Here is a 20598-nt window from a genome sequence, read left to right as displayed (position 1 = left end):
TGCGAAGTATTCATCTCTATGCACCCTGAGACAAACCGAACTGGCTAACTGAAACCTCACTGCGAAACAGGGAAATGTTTAAAGGAGGAGAATGCTTTCTGGTTTTGCAAGACTGTATATAGCTACCACCCCATTCAGTGATGGGCGTGTCAGCCGGTACACACATATTCAGGTGTCTAGACACACTCTCTATTGTATAACATCTACACAGATACGGAAGAGCTGGCTTTCTCGGATATTTTTAAAACGCACGCTTCTTCCATCTGTTATGCGAAATAAATAAACAAGCAAGCCACCCTGCTCTGCGAGAGACAAATGCTTTAGTGAATGCTTTATTGCATTGCATCTGTGTGTGGAGAGATGAGATGCGGTAGATTCTGAAACACATGGGGTGGGGACAGGAGGGGAGGAGAAAGAGAGAGAGTGAAAGTGTGAGTGAAAGAGATCCTCCTCCTACCTGGAGCCACAGCTTGCAAGATACGTAGTGTCACCTGGGGAAGTCAGAACAAGTAAAAACACATTGAACTTGAGGGCGCTATAAGGTAGTTGATCAAGATTAGAGCTTGCTCATTTTCTCCCCCAGACTGTCCTGGGTTTTTGTTTTGACTTTTTGAGAAACTCTTTCTGCCCCCTTTTCCTCCCCAGTATCAGAGTCAGTTTTGGTCACCATGGTTTTAGAAAAAAAATCTTGTCTGAACGTTGTCGAGTTTTTAACACAGTTCGACCGGCTCAGTTTTTGGGTAGCCTCCGAAATGCTCTTGACTGGGATTTAATCGGCAGAGATCAGTTCTACTTTTTGTGCATTTTTATGGCTCAGTCCATTCTCTAGATCATGCACAGAAACTTTCGCAAGTGGATTTTCTACGTGTTTCTATGCTTTGGAGTCATCTATGTCAAATTAGGGTAAGTCAAGTGTTTGTGCACAGTAATGCTCTGCTTTGGGGATCAAATTTGTGGGCAAAATATAGTGCCAGAAATGTGTAACGTTTGTCTCTCCTTGCCTGTGAAGAAGGATTGAAGGTTCCCATTCATCCGCAAACAAAAAAAGGGAGAACGTGTATTTCTGTTAAGTGCTTTTTTTGTGAATCGCATCAGACCGTCCCTGCTTTAAAGGAGAGCGAAAGATAGAAGCGACAGTAACTTTCAGACTCCAGGGACCAGCCGGGCTGTGAGGAGAGATTCTTTTATTTCGTACTATTTAATCGAGTCTAAATATTATCTCTGGCACACAAGCCCCGTCCCTCAGAAATCTGACGGAGCGAGCCCAGCTCCTGTGATGAGACAATAGAGTTTAAATAGTCGACAGAAAAGGAGGAGGGGGAGAGGAGGAATCCCTGGTCTGAACCTGCTCGCGGGGAATTTTTTTTTAAATGCAGGCCTAGACACCATTTGCCTTTCTATCCATCACCCGGACGTGTTGAAATTAACTTGACAACTGGTCCGTCTACCTCCCTGATAAAACAACCCCGGCCCACCCCAGAAACGAAGAGCAGCCGCGCAGCTGATTGACTCTGCAGCCCCGCCAGGCCACGTTTCAGCAGGGCGACTGGGAAGCCAAATCTGCGCTTTGTTGTTTGACCACAGCGATCTAGATCGCTATGTTATTTGAGTTGCCAAGTTTCCCTCGCTCGCTCTCGCTCACCTGGAGAGCCTTATGAATATCGCTCTCGCAGGAGGCTGACTTGAGTTGTATTTCCACATTCCTGAGTCCCAGCCGAGTTCCTACCTGTCGAGCTGCAGCCTCTTAAAAGAGCCTGCCTTAGCATAGCTGCGGGATTTTTTTTAAGTGATCAAGAATGCATAAGGTGAGTTGTAATCTGAAAATTCTTGCTTCTCGGCTTGAAATCAATGGCGGTGGGGGGGGGGGGGGAGCTGGGAGGCGCTGCTGCTGCAATTATATTAAATTGAGGATAATTACACTCAGCGCAGGCAGAAACACTCAGCCATACGTCGCTCCACACGCGGTGCAGAGTGCCTACTGGTAATAGACAAGCGATGAGCTCCCAGCCCCGTCCGCCTCTAGCCAAGCCAGGATGTGAGCGAGTCTTGGAGCACACGCTGCCTCAGGTAGCCCTCGCCCTCCTCTTCCTTTGAGAGTGACTTTTTAAACAGGGCCACAACACCCAACATGCTACTGAGCAGCGCGCCCTGCAAGCGGCGCAGCTCCAGAAAGTGGTGCAGTCCCTTGCAGGGCAGAGACCAGAAGTCCCAGCCCGAGGTAGATGGTAAGGGGGGAACGTAACCAAGTGAACCGAAAAGCAGCGGGTTAAGTTCACACAAGGATCAGCTCCAAAAACCAGTTTGCTGAGGGGAAAATTATTAGTCCAGGTACCGCTGACTTACTCTCTTCCATCACCCAGCTGGCCACCTCCCGCTGGAAGGAATCGGATGGCTACAGCAGGTAACTGGCAGTAGGAGAAGATGCCCTTTAATGACAGTGAAAGAGGAAAGTCAAGAGAGGTGGCCCACTGGACCGGCTTTCCGGGGTGGTTCCCGCATGTGGCTTAGTGGTCAGAAGCTAGTTTTTGCCAAGGTCGCCATCATCAATAGCTCCGCTATTCACAGGTGTCTGTTTCACCAGACTCATGTGCTGTCTTTACTGAAATGCATCATAAGAACATAAGAAGGGCCACACTGGGTCAGACCAAAGATCCATCCAGCCCAGTATCCTGTCTTCCCACAGTGGCCAATGCCAGATGCCCTAGATGGAGTGAACAGAACAGGGAATCATCAAGTAATCCCTCTCCTGTCATCCATTTCCAGCCTCTGACAGAGGCTAGGACACTATTCCAACCCATCCTGGCTAATAGCCATTGATGGACCTAACATGAATTTAGCTAGTTCTTTTCTGGACCCTGTTAAAGTCCTGGTCTTCACAACATCATGTGGCAAGAAGTTCCACAGGTTGACTGTGCGCTGCATGAAGGGGAAAAACATTGTATTTTGTTTTCAGCCTGCTATCTATGAATTTCATTTGGCGACCCCGAGCTCTCCAGGAACGTGCAGGAAGCAAGGTACAGAACTCCAGTAGCTGCATATGGCAGGGCTCGGAAAACACATGTAAGACTGCCCGTTAGTAGTGCATTGCAGAGAGAGACAAGTAGCTGGGACAATATAATCTTATATTGGACCAGCTTCTGTTAGTGGAAGGTCCAAGCTGTTGAGAGAGAGACAAAGCTTTTCTTCAGGTCTGGGAAAGGAAGCGGAGTGTTCCTTAATAAGTGAAGAGGCGAAGCCCCACTCAACAATAAGAAAACATTGAAAGTAACAAGAAGTTGAAAGAGTTATAACTAGACACACTGGCACGGCAACAACGGAACGAGGCAGAACTGGAGTGGCTGGCTATCTTTCATGTACTTTCACGTTGCTAAGTCGTGCCTTGGCGAAACAGTCCCTCGTCTTTAACAGAATTTTTCTGCATTGGCCTATATGCACATGGAGGGGGCGGAATTAGCTGGTACTAATATTTCCCAAGGGTGTCTGCTGGATATATTTTAGATTTCCCGATTAATACAGTTGCAGTTTTTTTATTAGAGAGTGTCATATTTTGTCATCATATAATAATAGTGCTAACTTCTATCATCCTAGAAGTTTAGAATTACAAGTGAGGAACGAATCTGACCTACACCTGTATCCAGGTTAGATACTACAACGATAAGAACACTGTACATGCCTAACTCGCTAAAGAAAGATCTCTCATGGCGAAACAGACATATAGTGTACAGTACAGGGCAATGACTCTGTTAGCCTAGACGCCCTTGCAGAGTAGCTTTATAATGTGAAGTGAGCAGAAGATTTGAGAACACGGTGAAGTTTGGGGGGCAGGTTTCTTTGCTGTTAGAGATGAAACATGCAACTCTAAAAAAGAATTCAGAACAAAACCCAACGGACATTGATGAATTGTCTCTATAACTAAGAGCGAGTGTGTAGCAAGCACTGTAAAAGCAACTCCATCTGATCTTTCACCATTCCTTGAAGGGGATGATGATACTTCACTTTCCCTGAACAATAGCAGAGAAATTTGCTCCGAGATACTGGGCTGCTTCGAGGCTAGACATGTGGGATGCAATTATTTCCTCTTTCATCAAGCACTGGAACTACCATTTTGTTGAAACTATATCCCTTGGCTGTAATGATACCTTTTTGGAGTCAGGCTTTTGCACAAAAAGGAAAGTCTGGGTTGATAAAGTAGAAGTCTGCCTTCCAGGGCTTTTGGTTTAATGCGCAGTATGAATACCAGTGTTGTTTTAGCAGCATAGCAAAGAGTTTATATTTTGCAATTATTTTATTTGCCATGGGGGAAAAAATACTAACACCTTAATAAAGTGTTGCAAAATCCCCAGTTAAATAATGGATGTTGGCAAACTCACGTTTCAGAGAGGAAGCATCAAATACACATCTGCTTGCCCAATGATAAATCTGGAAATTGGCTGTCGGCGCGTTTGATTTAACAAAGAAACTGGCATTTGTCTTTAGAAGTGGCAGCAATACTGACTCAGGCAAAATTTCCACTGACTTCCATTTTCATTCTGTGACTTGACAGTGAGTATTGCTAGTGACAGGGACCAGGTCAAGCATTATTTAATATTAAGACCAATAATGAGTCTTGTTCTTAAAGATTTCTCCAATTATTTAACACAGAAAATCAGAGTATAGGCGATTTATGGAAAAATCCCATTTTAAACAATATTGCATTGTTATGTCATGCACTTTGCATGCAGCCCTGGAGATTAAAAAAAAGAACCAACTTTTTACCCTCATTCGAGATTCAAAAGCCAAAATTTAAAAGAGAGAGAGAGAGAGAGAGAGAGAGAGAGAGAGAAACCAGCCCCTTTAACTGTGGCAGATTAAAACGACCCATTATAAAGCAAATATTTTCTTTAGATTTCAACCAGAATAAAGTCCATTCATCTGAAGAAGCTAGTTGTACCCACGAAAGCTCATACGCCATCTACATGTTTTGTTAGTCTTTAAGATGCTGCTAGGCTCTTCGCTATTTTTTTAAAAGATATTAACGTCAGGTGCATTGCAAATAAGTATCGCAGGCAAAGTTGCACAAGGACAGGCACTGCTAGGGAACCATGCACATTAAAAACAACAGCTGTGCAACAGCTGCAAATGAAGAGGTAAGGTCGGAGAATAACGGATACAAGCTGTGTACAGGTGAGGTCCGTTGATGGAGCTCCAGGCTCAGTGGAAACCAGGGCTATCAATAGGATGCTTCTTTTCGTTGTCTTCTCTCGCGGAGAAGAGGTAAGGACCATATTTAAGCAGGAACAAACCAAAAATCAGGGTAGCCTGGGGCAGGGGGCGCGAGGGGAAAAAAGGTCGAGATCCATTTAACCATTAGATCACAGTAGAGCCATTTAATCCCCTTGGATACATTCTGGGAAGCCAGTTCCGCAGGAGAGGTGGTTCACCAGGACACAGCATGAACCCACCATGTGCTGCTGGCTTACCCTAGAAACGGCAACAGGGCACAGCCAGCCTGCCGTGGCTTTGTCAGCTTTACATGTGGCACCCTTGCCAGGACAGCATCAGCTAGGCTAGTAAGCTGAGGCATGTGTGTGAAAAGGCTGCAAGACATTCCTTCTTTCATTCTTAGCGCGGGCGATCAATAGGAAGGAGAATGAACTGATGAGCAGAAACCGAATAGTTATTGTTGAGAAGGTATTTTGCTATCGGGGCAGTAGACGGAAAACGACAACGAAACCGCGCCTGCTTTGGAGGTGCGCTTCTAAACTTCGTTACTCTTGGGCATATACAAGGTCTGTGGGCCAGATCCTGCAGTCAGTGGGATTGTGGGCTGAGGGTGCCGTCCCGGAACGAGAGAAATGAATTCTTGCATACTTCTTCCCCTGATGAACTAATCTATAAAACAATAATGATGGGGTAGCAAAGGACACACCCTGTAGGCTCTGGAGCGAAAAAAACCCTCTAGCTGATTGTCCTTCTCCTGCGCTTTATCACTGCTCAGGGAATTGATCACACCTCGCATTCTGTTTGTAAGTACAATAAATAAGATGCTTCCTCTTCTACAGAAACCAGGTGGTGGGGGTATTTGGGATTTGCATCTTATTTATTGGAACGTGGACTTAGCTGTAAATGAAAACGAACCGCATCTGTACTCTGGAAAGCCTATAAAGTGAGCCAGAATAACCGAGTTTGGCACGATAACTAATTTAAAGTGAAAAGAACATTAAAATACAGATTTTAAACTGCATAAGAAATATTCAAATTTAAGTAAGAGCATTCAAACAATCTCGGGGCTAGTCCAAGCAGCAGTTCCAAAAGGGGTCCAAATACCGGATAGCTAGTCAACTTTAACCATAGTTTAACTTCTCGAGTTTCAAGAAGAATCTCAGTGGAAATTTCAAAATAGTCCCCGGGATTTAGACCCATTGATTTTACGTGAGAAGCCCCGGGTCTAAATCCTGTAGACTATTCCATTTGTACTGAAATTTCCATTGAGATTCTTTATTTTTGTTCTTGACACTGACAGGCTATACCTTCCTGCCAAATAAACAACTACTAATTCTAGCCAAGTCATTTGCTATGCCCCATACTCCTTTGCGAGATACACGAAACGAATATTCGCCGGAATAAATCAATTCTTTGTCTTGCAAACATACTTCAAAAGTTTTTTTCAGATTTGGATGTACACTTAGTCTGCCAGATTTGCCCATTTTTCACTCAGTTTTGTTATAAGAGAGAAATTGAAGCTCGGAAGAGACAGATAAAAGAGAGGGAAAATAGTTTATTTACTATCTACCCTCTGTCAGATTCATTTTATAGGACGGGGATGGTAACCATTTCATTGATCTTCTGACTCTGGTATGTCTAAAACACATTTGTGGGAGAACCGGTACGTGCTCAAAATGTCATATTTGGGGTTACAGATAACACAATCGTATAAATTATAGTATCATTTTATTAAAAGGAGAGTATTCGGCTTTAAAACACAATAGGAGCAAATGCATCTCTCTGTCTCTGTCTCTGTCTGTTTCTGTCTCTCACACACACGAAGATTATGGAATTTAATTCCATGTATATCTTCGTTTTACCATTTCGTAGTACAATATTAGTCCAAAAGAATAAATTGCATGACCTTGTTTTGTAGAGAGTTAATCTATCCATGTGTTGTAAATTAACTCTCTAGATAATACCGGTCCCAATTCTACAGTTATAGATGGGTACATTCTAGGTTAAATGTTACCACTTTGTTAAGAGGTTTCACAGTGCCAAGTGGGAAAACTGTACTGTTGAAACATAGATCATCTGACTCGGAAAACATTTAAAATGTATCTGAATGGTCAATTTGTACAAGGATGCTAGAAATAAAATTATAAAATTGTTAAACTCTTCTGATTTACTTTTATCATAGTTACCCGTAATGAAATCATTCCTTGCATACATATAAATATGCATATGAGAGTGTCATCCTTACGCTACAAAGAAATGACAACTTTATCGGATCTAAATTCAACTTCAAACGATTTAAAGCGTTCCCCATTACGTCTTAAGATCCATATGTTTCAAGAGAATGTTAATTACACTCACAGACGATACTGAACTTGTAGAAGAAAGTGACTAAATAAAACAAAAATAAAATAAGTAATGATTCTTATTTAAGCAGGGAAAACGTAAATATTTTGGATTCATTCTGTCACCTTAACTTCATTTGGAGAAGTCTTTTATGGCATAACAAACACCTACAGCTATTTAGCTACCTGGGTAAGAAATGCTTTCACGATATTTGGAACACTCACGCTTAAGAAGACTCGTGCAATTATTTGGGCACTAACATGGGGAATCACATCCTTTACATGTGAACTAAAGGAAACGTTAAAGATGAGCGATCGGATGTATTTCCACTGCATTTATGTTCAATTACCTGTTGTCCATATTTCTCTCCCGAAGCTCTCTTTCAAATTCTAATTCTTGGAAGCTAAAGTGTTTTTTTCCCCTTACCCCACAGTTATCTTTAACAAAAACAGTGCCCGATGATTTTCCTAAATAAGGGAAACGCCCAGCAGCAAAAAAAGTGAGAGTAAATATTCGCCACAGACTTTTCACTGACATATTAGTTACAGACTGACTTTGCAATATGTTCAGAAACACTACAGGTGTAAATATTATTTGTTTATTACCTAGCGCTATGCAAACATAATGTAGTACACAGCGGAAACACTGAGAAAGCACATAGCTTGCCCCAAACAATACAGAAGAAAGCAACTAACTACTCCTCACACTTCCATCTTCTGAGGAAGAAAATATTATTCTACGTGAAATGTGAGGTGCATGTGTGTGTGTGAAGATGTCTCCAGAATCGCTCACAGACACTATGCATGTTGGCAATAGACTGCACCCCCCCCCCAATATATCCCCACCACCCCAACTTCAATCCAGTAAAAAACTAGGATTCAAATGATTCAGGCGACTATATAAACAGTTGTATAGAACCCTTTGAAATAATGTTTAATGTTCAACGGGGGTGGGGGGGGGTTATAATATCAGATTCTTCCCCTCCACCAGCTTCCCCCGCCACAGTTTCAGGTGCATGGGGGCAGCCTTCTATGATAAAACAATGTATTCAGGCTAATTTTTGAGTGTGTAACTGTCCAGTCCCTTCGGAATCCTCTACACTTTGGGTCTCAGGCAGTGCCGGCAGCTAGAATGCGGAGCTTTGGCTAGATCAGTGTCTTTCCATTGTCATCCTCCCCTTTAACAAAAAAAAAAGGAGGCGGATTGCAGTGACTGACTGCCCAATGGCAGCGTGGAGTCTCAGGAGAGTTAGAGAGGAGAGAGAGAGAGGCACTTTCTGCCATCCAAATCCCTTAAACCATCATCATTCCAACAAGAGAACCCGCTCTCTAACAGCTTCCAACCACTGAGACATGACAGGCAGCATTCCAGAGCCAGAGGCAGCAGCAGCAGCAACAGCAACATATACGCTGCACAGGGAGCAGCATTAGCACCAAGGGAAAACTAGGCACAACAATTCAACCCAAACAAACAAACAAACAAGCCCCCCCACGCCCAAGGGACTGGATGCCAACTCAGATTTCCAGCAAAAAAAGGCCACAGCTGACACCAAAACGGGTGGGAAATAACGGTTTGGGGGGCCAGAAAGGAATAACCAAGGAAGCGAACGCCAAGAGTATAAACGGGATTCAGCCATGCTCCTTTTTTCATCTCGCAGTGTTTTACTCTCAGTGTATTACCCTCAGATTTTCCTCATCCTTACCAGTGGGAGTTACCTGTAAGTGATCCAGATTTTTTTTTCATACTCTTTAAAATGACCCCGGTAGCTACCTCGGGGCAGTTTGACAGGAGGGAGCTGGGATACAGAGCATTGTGGCGGTTCTGTGAAATGTGTGATGATGCTGATGTTGTAAATCGGTCGGGGGGGGCGTGCGCAGCAAGGTGGCTGTAGACACGGGTTGATCATTTCTCCCCAGCGAGGGGATGCGGCTTTAGCTGAGACCCAGCAGAGCACCTAACCCCCCCCCTCCCATCCCCGCTTATTCTGCCTCCGCGTGTTTTACGTTACCGTGGGAAGGTGACATTTTATCACCCATCGGATGATGGGCAAACACACCTGATCTCCCAGGAGGCAAGGCCCTGGGGTACAGCTTTTCCCAGAGGCATTGCACAGCCCTCCGGGAAGGTAATATTTATGTATGTTCATCTAATCTATCTAGCTATCTATCGAGACAGACAGACAGACAGACATGTCCGGGACATCTGTATAGACTAAAGCAGGAGTCACCAAAAAAATTTTTTTGGGGGGGGGGGAGTTAGGTTGGGCAAATGCACCCTTCGGTACGTTGCTACAACTGGAGACTTTTTTTTTTCCAAATGACTTCTCGCTGATCGGACTTAGGAGTTAGAACTGGCTCCAGCATCTTTCTCGTGGCCGGGGAAAGGGGGGAGGGGAAGGGTGTGTGGGATTGGCATTAGTTTGGGTCTTTAAATAAAACCCCTATAATCACATACGTGCTTTCTTGGCTGGCTCCACGTTAACTCTGGAGTGAGTGCCGGCTCGGGTGTTGCTAGAGGTCTCCAGTCAGGTTGGCTGGCTGTGCCTAGTGTTAGAGCGACAGGTGTTTCCGACTGGCAAAACCAAGCGCAGGACCTCGTGGCTTTCCTGTCCGCGGGAGAGTCAGTCCGCAGGTGGCTCACACGTGGAAGGGGCTGGACACGAATTGCGCCCTGGATGAGGGCAAAGACTGTCAGGTGCCTGATCTGTCAAGGGCCACCTGAGAGCTGACCAAGTGTAATGCGGAGAACAGGAGTAGCCGAGGCCAGGTTTAGGGGCCGATCTTCCTACATTCCCTGCGCCCCCTAAACTCCTCTGACTGCACTGAAGGTTGGCACGTCGGGGGCAAAGACTGTTAGATCGGGCCCGTGGATGGGTGGGGGACATGAAAGACGACGTAGGCGCGTTTCACTAGGCAGCTGCCAGGGTTACCTGGCTCCGTGGTTCAGGGAGGCTGCGGGGTTTGCCAAAGCCGTTACCAAATCCGCTCAAGAGATACCTTCAACCCACACCTTCGCCTAATAAGGAAAACCTGGTTTAGGACTGCTGTTTCACGCTTACTTCAACTGTACGGGGGTCCCCACCAACGTCTAGTTTTTATGATGACACGAGTATAGATTTTAACGCTTGCCTTTTGCATTGTGTGTACATATATCACTGTAATATGTTTGCCCTCGTTTTAGTTACACACACGTAACCACCCCCCAAAATACCTCTTGTAGCCCATGAAAAAACCCATAACCCACCCCCACGCAAGGGAAGAAAGCATAAACACCCCCATCAAAAGAAACTAAACATGTCCGTTTCTGCACTCTTAATTTTTAATGAAATGCATATGCCTTGGCTTCTGATTTTTACAGACGCTTGATTTATGGACCTATGTTCGGTTTAATTTAGTTGGCTACTATTGATTAAACCAAATAGCGTAAAAGCGCTCTGTTTTCCCTATGCTGGGCATGTCTACGAGCAGGCAACCATTTGCTTATATAAAACCCAGCATTGGTTTCTCTTCTAGAAGGTCAAAAGTTATAATAAATAAATAAAAAAAACCCTTTTAATATGAGCGTAGCCAGATTTTCTCAAAACCGTAGGAAATTACTAGCCTACAAAGTTTTCCTTCTATAAATAGTTCACATCTTGAAACAAAAGTTTTCAACCACACACCAGATGCTGGGATGCTGGCGGTTTCCCTTGCTGTGTGACATAATTATAAGGTCCGAATGCAAACGCTATAGAAGTATAATAATAATACTAAGGCAACTGCGGAGGGGGAATACAAGGCGAGCAAGGCAGGCTTTATTTAGAGCTCGAAGAGCTTCTGAGCGCTCATCTGTGACCATGAGAATTTGCTGGGGCAAAATAATGCCCTGTCCCTACCCTGTGCCCGTCCGTCCCCAGTTCAGCTGATCCGCCGCCTACCGTGGACTCGCTGAAGGCAGAGCGAGAGCGGGGCGGTGGCCCCTATTGCAGTCAGAAAGGGACAGGATCAGGAGGTGACCCACAGCGCAGCAAAGGCGAAATCAACTCTGCTGGAGAAGCGCACAGGAGCCCTCCAGCCCTGCGATGTGGGGAGAACGCTGCGCGTTCCGCGCGGGGCTGCTCCAGCAAGTCGCACCTCGGCTGGCGAGCAGGCAGGTTTCGCCTCTCTCCTCGCCCCCTCTCCTCCCAGCACGCCGGCCTGAGCGAGCCCGGCCCGTTGGGTAGGCCGCAGAGAGCCGGGTTTGCGCAGCTCAACTTCTCCTCCCCGATCCAGGGTGAGAAATGAGGCGACCCAGACGCACTGTGAGCCCTTGCGTGGGGTTTTTTTTGGACAGTTAAAATAGAGGTTAGTTGAGTGCCCGCTGGATCTGTGTTGTTTATCTTGTGGACAAACGTACGCCTCTGGTTTCCTAATGATAGCGTGTGGAGATTAAAGCGCGGTAGAGGCTCCTCTGAGCATTAGCCACGGGGGTCTCTTCCCGTTTGCATTTGCGTAGGAGGCCGCTTCCCCTGTTGCTAGAATCAGCTGGACATTCCCCCTACGGATACTTGGAGGCTACTCCGGTGCCCACAAGACTATGGCCGTTGTAACAGCTTCTAGTTCTAAGAGAACGGAAGGGTTCAAAGCTCTGCCTTCAAGGGTGTATGCCTGTTCCTAAGTGAAGCAAAATGCAGGACAATGTAGCACTTTAAAGACTAACAAGATGGTTTATTAGATGATGAGCTTTCGTGGGCCAGACCCACTTCCTCAGAAAGCTCATCATCTAATAAACCATCTTGTTAGTCTTTAAAGTGCTACATTGTCCTGCATTTTGCTTCAACTACCCCAGACTAACACGGCTACATTTCTATCACTGTTCCTAAGTGGGCACCGCGTTTCTGTCTCCAAAAGCACACACCATACAAGCAAACACACGCCGAGAACCAGTACTGTGTTACCGAAGTGATCTAGTGCACTGTAGGCTCGGAGATTGGGGTTCAGTGGTTAGCTGAGCAGAAAGTAGGTTACAATTAGTTAGACCAACTTTTTTTTTATCAAGTACCCCCTTTAAAAATTATAACTACCCCCAGTATCTACAGTTTTCAGAGACACACAAACTTTTTTTCTACCATTGCAACACATGTTTAAACAACTTAATGGTAGCCGGGCGGGTGATGAAATTTTTGGGTGTAAAAAGTACAAAAATAATTAAATGCTGTAAAACTTAAAACAAAAATTCAGTTTTCTCCAAATTTCAGTTGCGATGACATACTACTCCTCCAGTCTTCTCTCAAGTACCCTTAAAGGTACTTGTACCATTGGTTGAGAAACACTGAGTTAGACCCACAGCTGGTTTGAAAAGGGGCACCTTATCAAATCCATCTGTATTTGGGGAATATGCTCTATAGCAAAGTTGCTGTGACTATTTTGGTGTGCATGCCCTGTAATAATTAGGACAACTGCACTTCTGCAGACCTGCATGACCAGAAACAATTAGCTCATGGTTTTTTTAAAAAGAGACATGATACATAAAACTAAGTTGATGATACTAGGGCAATCAGTGCATTTTCATGTGGTAGTCAGGTTTTGGAACAATTCTGATCAAATTAAAAATGTAAAATAAAAACAGGTTCTTAATGATATCAATCCAATTAGTGTAACTGTCCTAGAGACAAGATCAAACAGAATACAAGATGGTGTCACCTTTTCCTACAATGGGGATATACATAATTTCTTGGTAGTATCTTCTATAATAAGAATAGCTATATTCTAATGTTTGGAGGTGACATTTGTCATTTTTTTTCACTTTTCACCATCTGTATAACAAGGTGAATGCATTGATTGGGGACTTTATTTTCACAGCGTGTGGTGAACATCAGGTTATGTATTAGTATGCAAGGAGAGTTTGGACAGTCGGACGTATTTGACAAGAGCTGACATATAGAGTAACAGCACAAGCCTTCATGCTGACTGTACATTAAAAACAGCAAGGAGAAACATCTACATTAGAAAGCAGCACACACTGCTGCCTGCTTCCATAGTGTAGAGAGAGAACACTGAGATTTGTAGGGGCTCGGGACCAAAGCTGAAAGCCAAAGCTTGAGGGCTTTAAGTTTCAACTCTTGATGGCAGGGCTAGGTTACTGGCCCTCTGCTGGGGTAGAAGCCTTTGGGCTTTAATTTTAACTACCTCAGCCCTCTCTTCTCCTCCCCCGGACCTGTGGTGGTGATGTGGGTGAGGCATTAGCCCCCGTGCCTGTGGTCACACAGGAATTTTATTGTCAGAAGATAGTCATGATGGCATGAATTTTGAGATCCCCTGAGTTAGTCGATGTTCCTGATGGTCTTACTTCTGATACCCTAAAAGTTCATAATTCCACATCCTCTACTACTGGGGTCACCCCATACCCCACTAAGGGCATTTCTTGGTTTTTCATGTGGCAATAGGAGAATAATAATTCCAAACCCTTAAAGATTGAGGTTGTTGGTCACTAATGATTTTCATCTGCTTTGTATAACTTTGTAGGAAGATGCAGAAACAGCATGGTACATTAGACAGGGTACTAGATTTGGATTTATTCCTGGCTCAGTCACTGAGATGCTGTGTGAATGTGGACAAGTTACTTCCTCTGTTTTTTCCCATGTTCATACATTGTCTAGCTACTGCATGCTCTTTGCGGCAGGAGGGGTTATTTTTACTGGTGTTTGCCAAGTGCCTAGTGCAAGTGGGTCCTGATAGTTGTCAAGATCTCTCTCTACACTATTGTAATACAAATGATAAATAATTAGAGGTTTTTGAACGAGCTTCCACACTGCTTGGTTGTTGTGGGATATGTTGTCTCATAGCCAGAGGGGAAATACACAGGTAGAAAAAAGTGAACTGTTGGTAGCATGGGCTACAGTGAATACTTTCTTATGAGAGAGATGACTAAAGAAGCCTTGCATTGTCCCTGTTTGGTTTACTGGATTGTTACCACACCTTACAGCTGGCTGTCACATAAAGAGATGAAGTCTAATTTCAGCAACGGTGAACAGTCAACTGCTCCAGATGAAAGCCATGGAAGTTGTGGGTTCTTAGCACACATGAAAATGAGCTCCCTGTTTCTTTTAGAAGTAGGCCAAAATTAAACACCTTGCTGCTTTGATGAGGTTTGGATTTAGATTGTAAATTAATGACTGGCCCTTCTGGTCAATCTAGACCCAACCCCCCAAATTCCTGGAACTTCAGGGAAATGCAGTTATGGAAACAGAGTTTTTACTTTTAATATATACCTAACAGAACAGACACAGTAGATAATTGAGTCAAGTATTAAATAATTAAGAAAAGGGAGTGGCTACATTCATTGTTCATTATCTAGCATGCTCAATACAAGCACCCTCCCATACATGCTGTATGACCTACTGGCCAGAGTCAATGCAATCACCCTTCTCAGGAGAACCATGCAGCCTAGTGGCCAGAGTCAGGGAAATGAGCTGCTACCAGGTATGTGTGGCTGGAGTAAGAGGACCTGGGCCTTACCATTCCACTGGATCCCAGCCCTGGCAGGGGCTAGTGTACAGGCCCTGAGTCAGCAGGGAATCTGCATGAAACATGCTGACTCAAGGTCCACTGTCAGATTTCCCTGGTTACTTCCTACCATTTTCCCCAAACGTTTAATCCAGCCTGCAGCCCTCCCTGCTGTGCCCCCGCCCCCATGTCTAGAGAGAACTGCCAGCTGCTCAATATGGCTGGCGGGGTCCCCCTGCGTGCTGCATGCCCCTGGTAGGTGGGGGCCAAGAGATTTCCCATGCTCCCCATCCCTGTGGGGGAGGCACGCAAAGTATCCTCTGCCCCCTTCTGTGTCGGTCCCAGCCCTTCCCCCTGATGCCCTGTCCTTTCCTGGGGCAGAGCTGACCTGGGAACCACTACCAAAATTGGTGAAGTGGCCTTCCGCTACAAAAAGTATTGTCCACTCCTGGCCTAGAATGATATGGGCTGCTCCCTTGGATATTGAGCATGCTCAGTAGCGGTGAAGGGGCGTGATTTCTCTGCCCAGACTGTGGAGTTAACCCCTTCCTGTCCAGTGTGGGGCTAGTATACCTTGCCACATCACCTGAAAGCTATCATCTTGTAAAATCCCTGTGAAGACAGGGAACTGGTGAGTTCTAGCATGATGCAGCTAGGCAAGGTCAACATTGTGGCCTTCCCCTTGGTCGGTCTCACCAACCTAGTTCATGCTTATGCATTACAGAGCCTGGACTCTACTAGGATTTACAAGGAACTAACTAAACTGCACACATTATCATATTGTAAAAGCACACCTAACTGTGGCAGTGAAGACATGGCCTCAGTTGCAGTGCTATGCAGCTTATCTTGGAATCAGTCTTAACTAATAGAACAGACAATCTGTAACCAGCTACCAACTGCACTTTTGATATTCATTTTATTTCCAGCCAATGACAGATTTAAATGGAAGCTGAGGTCTCACATTGGGTAAAATTTACCCACTGCAAAAGTCCAGCAGAATCACACTTAAGCATTATGGCTGATGCTTATGTATTGTATTGACCTAACGTTCCTACAGACCAGATCTTCAAAGGTGTTTGGGTACCCAGCTCCCCTTGAAAGCAATGAGAGTCAGGTGCTTCCATTCCGTTAAGGATTTGGGACTAAGTAACCAGTAAAAGGGCATCACGTGGGATTTCAAGAGTGTAACTGAGGCCAGACGTTAGTCTCATAAATTTTAAATATGACATAAGAACTGACCCTGGTAAAGTGATAGCATGTCCAGTGGTGATGGTTATTGTGCTTCTAAATATTTCAATCTATTACGAGAAATGTTCCGCTGCCATTAAAATGCATTTCAGTGTTGCATGGACTTCTGCCACAAAACTGCATGTGCCTTTAAGTCAGGAGCGGGGCTTGCCTGGTTCTGGCTCAGGGCTTCTCCCCACCAACAGCAGGAAACCAGTGTTATTGCTTAAGCCCTGTGTCTCTCCATCCACCCAGATCCTGCACTCCTATTTCGCTCTTGCACCCTCCTTCCTGCCCAAACCCCACACCCCAAATCTGCTTACTGACAGCCAGCTCCCACACACTGAGCCCCTCATTTTGGCCCACCTGAGAGCCTTGGGGGGGGGAAGCACAAAACGTACTAGACTGCCCCCTCCCCTCAGCTCTGGTGTGTGAGGGGAATGTCTTTATGCTTCCCAGAGGTTTTTTTTTTTTTTGCCTCTTACTTGTGTGTGGCCGCTGACTGATTTTTCTGTGAGTCAGTAGCCCCCGACCCTAAAAACGTTCCCCTCCCCTGCTTTAAGGAGTGTTTTGTGGTTTGATCTCCTGCAAAGGTTATGGGAAGTGTTGATGTCCTGCTGATCCATTCCTGGTCTGAACAACAAAACCCTTCAGGAAATATTCAGGGAGGTCTTTTGTCACATCACAATAAACCTGGGTACAACTATGGTATATACTCACATTGTATCATCTTAATATCAAGGGCCTAATTCTGATCCCACCTAGAGCCTGATCCAAGTCCCAGTGAAGTGAAACAGGACTGATGTTGGTGAGGGTCAGCCGGGTTTCCATCCTGCAAGTGAGAGACCAATCAGAACCAATATCAACCTCAAACTTGCTCTTCTAGTAGTCCAGGATAGCCTTGACTCAGGCTACCATATTATGGACTAGGAATATAGCAACAATGCAGTATTTATAGAAAGCTATTCCTCCATGTCAGACTAAATCTCAAATCAGTTTTTGGGCTATTGAACTGATCATTGTGACTTCTGGAGCCAGGAGGAGATGACATGAATATGACACATTTTTAAGGGGGAAAAGACACAGCATTTATTCTTGATGTGCAAGTCATTGTGGGGCAGTCCAGCCGTCCCATCTGGAAGTAAGCACAAGTCATAAAAGGTATAACTACTACTTGTCTGCAAATAAGGCATGGAAAACTAATTGAGGTGTATTTCATTTATAATTACTTAAACATTACAGGCCTGGAACTGGCTATTAGATCCTCTTGCCTAGCTGAGGTAAGACATCATTATACCTTGCTACTAATATTGGTGTCTTTCATTCAACGATCTCAAATGAATTAATCCTTCCAATATTCATGTGAATGTGGCAAGGATCATTTCAGCCATCACTTGGGTGGAGTGCAACAGCTGATTAATAGCACACACCACCACTGTACATGCACTTCACACCAGAACTGAAGAGGATGACTACCCCCTGTTAGAAAGGAAGGAAGAAATTAGGAAGCCCAAATACAATGCCCTATGCTGGAATCTGGTGAGGCTGATGAGCTTAACACCACCTAAAGATACAACTTTACCCAACTGGTTAAATCCTAGCCTAGGAATGAACAAGTTCTGAGTTCTAATTCTGACACAGACATTGAATAACTCTAGCCCAAGACAATTTCATTTAAATTTACCTTAGTTTTCCTCAGTTGTAACATGGAGGTAACACTTACTAGGGCATTTTGAGAACTAACATTTGCACAGTGTTTTGAAACGGTAAAGTACAATATTACTGTTAAGTCGTTACTTTTAATAAGATATCTGAGGAATCATTAATGACCGAAAGGGGTTGGGTCTTCACTTCAATCTCTCATCTGAAGCATGGTGCCTCCATGCTGGTGTGGTGGAGGAGCACTCATCCAAGGAGAAGAGTGGCCACCACCTGCTGAAATCAGCAACATTATTTCCGGTTGCACATAGCTGGTTATTGGAAATCACCCATCCAAGTATTGACACAGTCAGGTCATACTTAGCTCACAGAAAATGACAGAATCACAGGACAAGATGGATAGTGTAATACTGGATAACAGCCATGACATAGTTAAAAGAATTGTGAGAGGAATGGCAGAATCTCCCATGACTCCGCTGGCAGGATGCCAGTTTGCCATGTGACTATTTGGTGAAAAGAACCCACTCAGCCATGAGATCTTTTTTTTTTTTTTTTTTTTTTTTTTGGTATTGTTTTCTTTTATAATGTTAAAAAAAAAGAAAATAAAGTTACCACCCACATTTCTGCAATAAAGTTATATTGAAGTTGGATGACATAGGAAGAGAAAATTAGGGGAATTCAGAGAAGGGAAAGAGCGTTCTTTAACAAATGTGCTGTAAAGGGAATCCTGGAGCATTATATAATTTTATATATTGCATGATGATCTATACTGCCAAAGAACACAGCACACTAAGGCTGGAGAATGAGATATAAATCTGAGTTTTGTGAGGAGTAATTCTAATATAAAAAAACCTAACATTGCTGTCATTGCTAGGTATTTGTAAAAACAGAATTAGCTAGATCCATGCTAAGTCCCTCTTCATGCCCAAAGGGGATATCACTAGCATTAGAGCTTTGGGTTGTTTTCTTTTATTGTTGCCCATCACTTTAGTATCTGAACACTTCCCACATTATTTAGATTGGCAAAGTAAAGTCCCTAGCAGAACTCAGGGAGTCTTTTTCTCTTCTTATCTGATTATGGGAAGCTCTTCTTTAGGATGGTGGGGAGATGGGGGAGGTTATTGTCATTAATGTCATTCTAGTGCTGTTGAAAAAGATTTATCAAAGGGGATATCCTTGCACTGTGACCTAAAGGTCATCAGACTCTGGATTAAGTTAAGATCCTCTGGAAGTTTGTTCCATAGTCAGATCCTCTTGAACAAGAATGCCTTGCTTCTGGTTTTCTTACCCCAGTCTTGTTTTGTGCTTTACAACATGCGTTGTTCCAAGACAGTGATATGGTTTCTAATGTAGCTGTGACCTACTCCATTCATTGCTGTGAACTTACAGTGGAAATGGACTGGGAACCCATTGAGAGACTGGAGCAAGAAGGGGATACGAATATAGCAGTCAGACTAGTGGAAGAGGGCAGGCAACTGCCTTCTGCACAAACTGGAGCCTTTTTTCACAAGCAGCTTCACCTACAGTGAGTTACAGCAATCCGGTCTGCACGTGATAAATGCAAGCATCACTGTGCCCAAGTTCTCATTGGTGACAGAAGGGCAAAGGTTCTAAATGTGCAGGAGAGGATTTCCTGAGGTGTCCCGGGTTTGTTGGGGGCTGTGCCCAGGGCGGCAGAAGCTATGGTAGGTGTGTGCTGAGCCCATGAAATCTTTGGCTAGATTAATGACCCTTCAAAAAGTCATTGAAACCCTTTGTAGCTCAGAGACTGCTCTAAACCATGGCCCAACTGTGTCACACCACCTCTTTTTCTGCATATAAAAGCCAGAGCTGGCATTAGGCAGTAGCAAGCAGGCAACTACCTAGAGCCCCACGCTACAAGGACTGCCACAAAGGTAAGCTGCTCAGGATTTGGCTTCAGCCATGGGGCCCTGGTCTGCAGTCCTGTCCAGTGGGGCTCTGGCTTTCTGCCCCTGCCCCTAGTGAGTCTGATGCTGACCATGCTTGGTAGACCCTCTGAAACCTGCCTGAGACCTTCCAGGGGGCCTCAGACCCTTGGTTGAGAACCATTGCTCTAAACAATAAGGGTAAGACTGCCTTAGAACTAGCTCCATGATTGTGAAACTACGCATGACTAGTTTGCAGCTCCCTCAAACAGCTACGCAAACTGACAATAACTGAGGGTTCAGCTCAGTGTCAATACACTAGTGTGAAAGAACATGCTCCCAGTGGCCTGTGTGCACATGCACCTATAAACGTGTGCGCGCGCACACACACAGTCACTCAAGGTTTCACGACAGCCAGACTACTCAGCTGAATAGTTAAGCAACAAGACTTGGCAGGTGACATCTGAGGAGATAATCACACCCCGGGGCATGAGAGGCATGAGGTGCAGCCAGGTGCCTCTAATCTTTCCATGGGTATGATTTTCTTGTGGTAACCATAACCTCAAGTATTGTCTTATTGCCATTACAAAATCCATTCAGCACAGGACCACAGGGGTTGTGACATCTTTCATTTGTTGGCATTGCAATAGCACCCAGAGGCCCTGCTCAGTAGTCCCTTGCGCTAGGCACTGTATATGGATATAGTGAATATGACAGCTTTGTTTCATGATTTTCTTTTCTTTTTTTTTACTCTGCTTAGCTAGCATCAGAGTGAAGCACGGGTCTGGAATAAATATTGAAATGAAATCAGTGGGACC

At 44.6% G+C, this 20598-nt stretch overlaps 1 protein-coding gene across 1 annotated transcript in view; it reads left to right on the top strand.

Annotated features, from left to right (window-relative positions):
* The first annotated feature begins 373 nt into the window (after positions 1-373).
* The window catches only part of WNT7B (Wnt family member 7B), a 130114-nt gene continuing 109889 nt past the window's right edge, over positions 374-20598 (top strand). Inside the window, exon 1 of the mRNA XM_006127759.5 lies at positions 374-903. Within this exon, the coding sequence (XP_006127821.1) occupies positions 833-903 (71 nt within the window). The 5' untranslated portion in view covers positions 374-832. The remainder of the gene's footprint in view (positions 904-20598) is intronic.

This window comes from Pelodiscus sinensis, chromosome 1, assembly GCF_052426305.1.
Source record: "Pelodiscus sinensis isolate ZL-2025 chromosome 1, ASM5242630v1, whole genome shotgun sequence".
Taxonomy (NCBI): domain Eukaryota; kingdom Metazoa; phylum Chordata; order Testudines; family Trionychidae; genus Pelodiscus; species Pelodiscus sinensis.
Note: the sequence above shows the minus strand (reverse complement) of the source record. Positions and strands in the feature narration are given on the sequence as shown.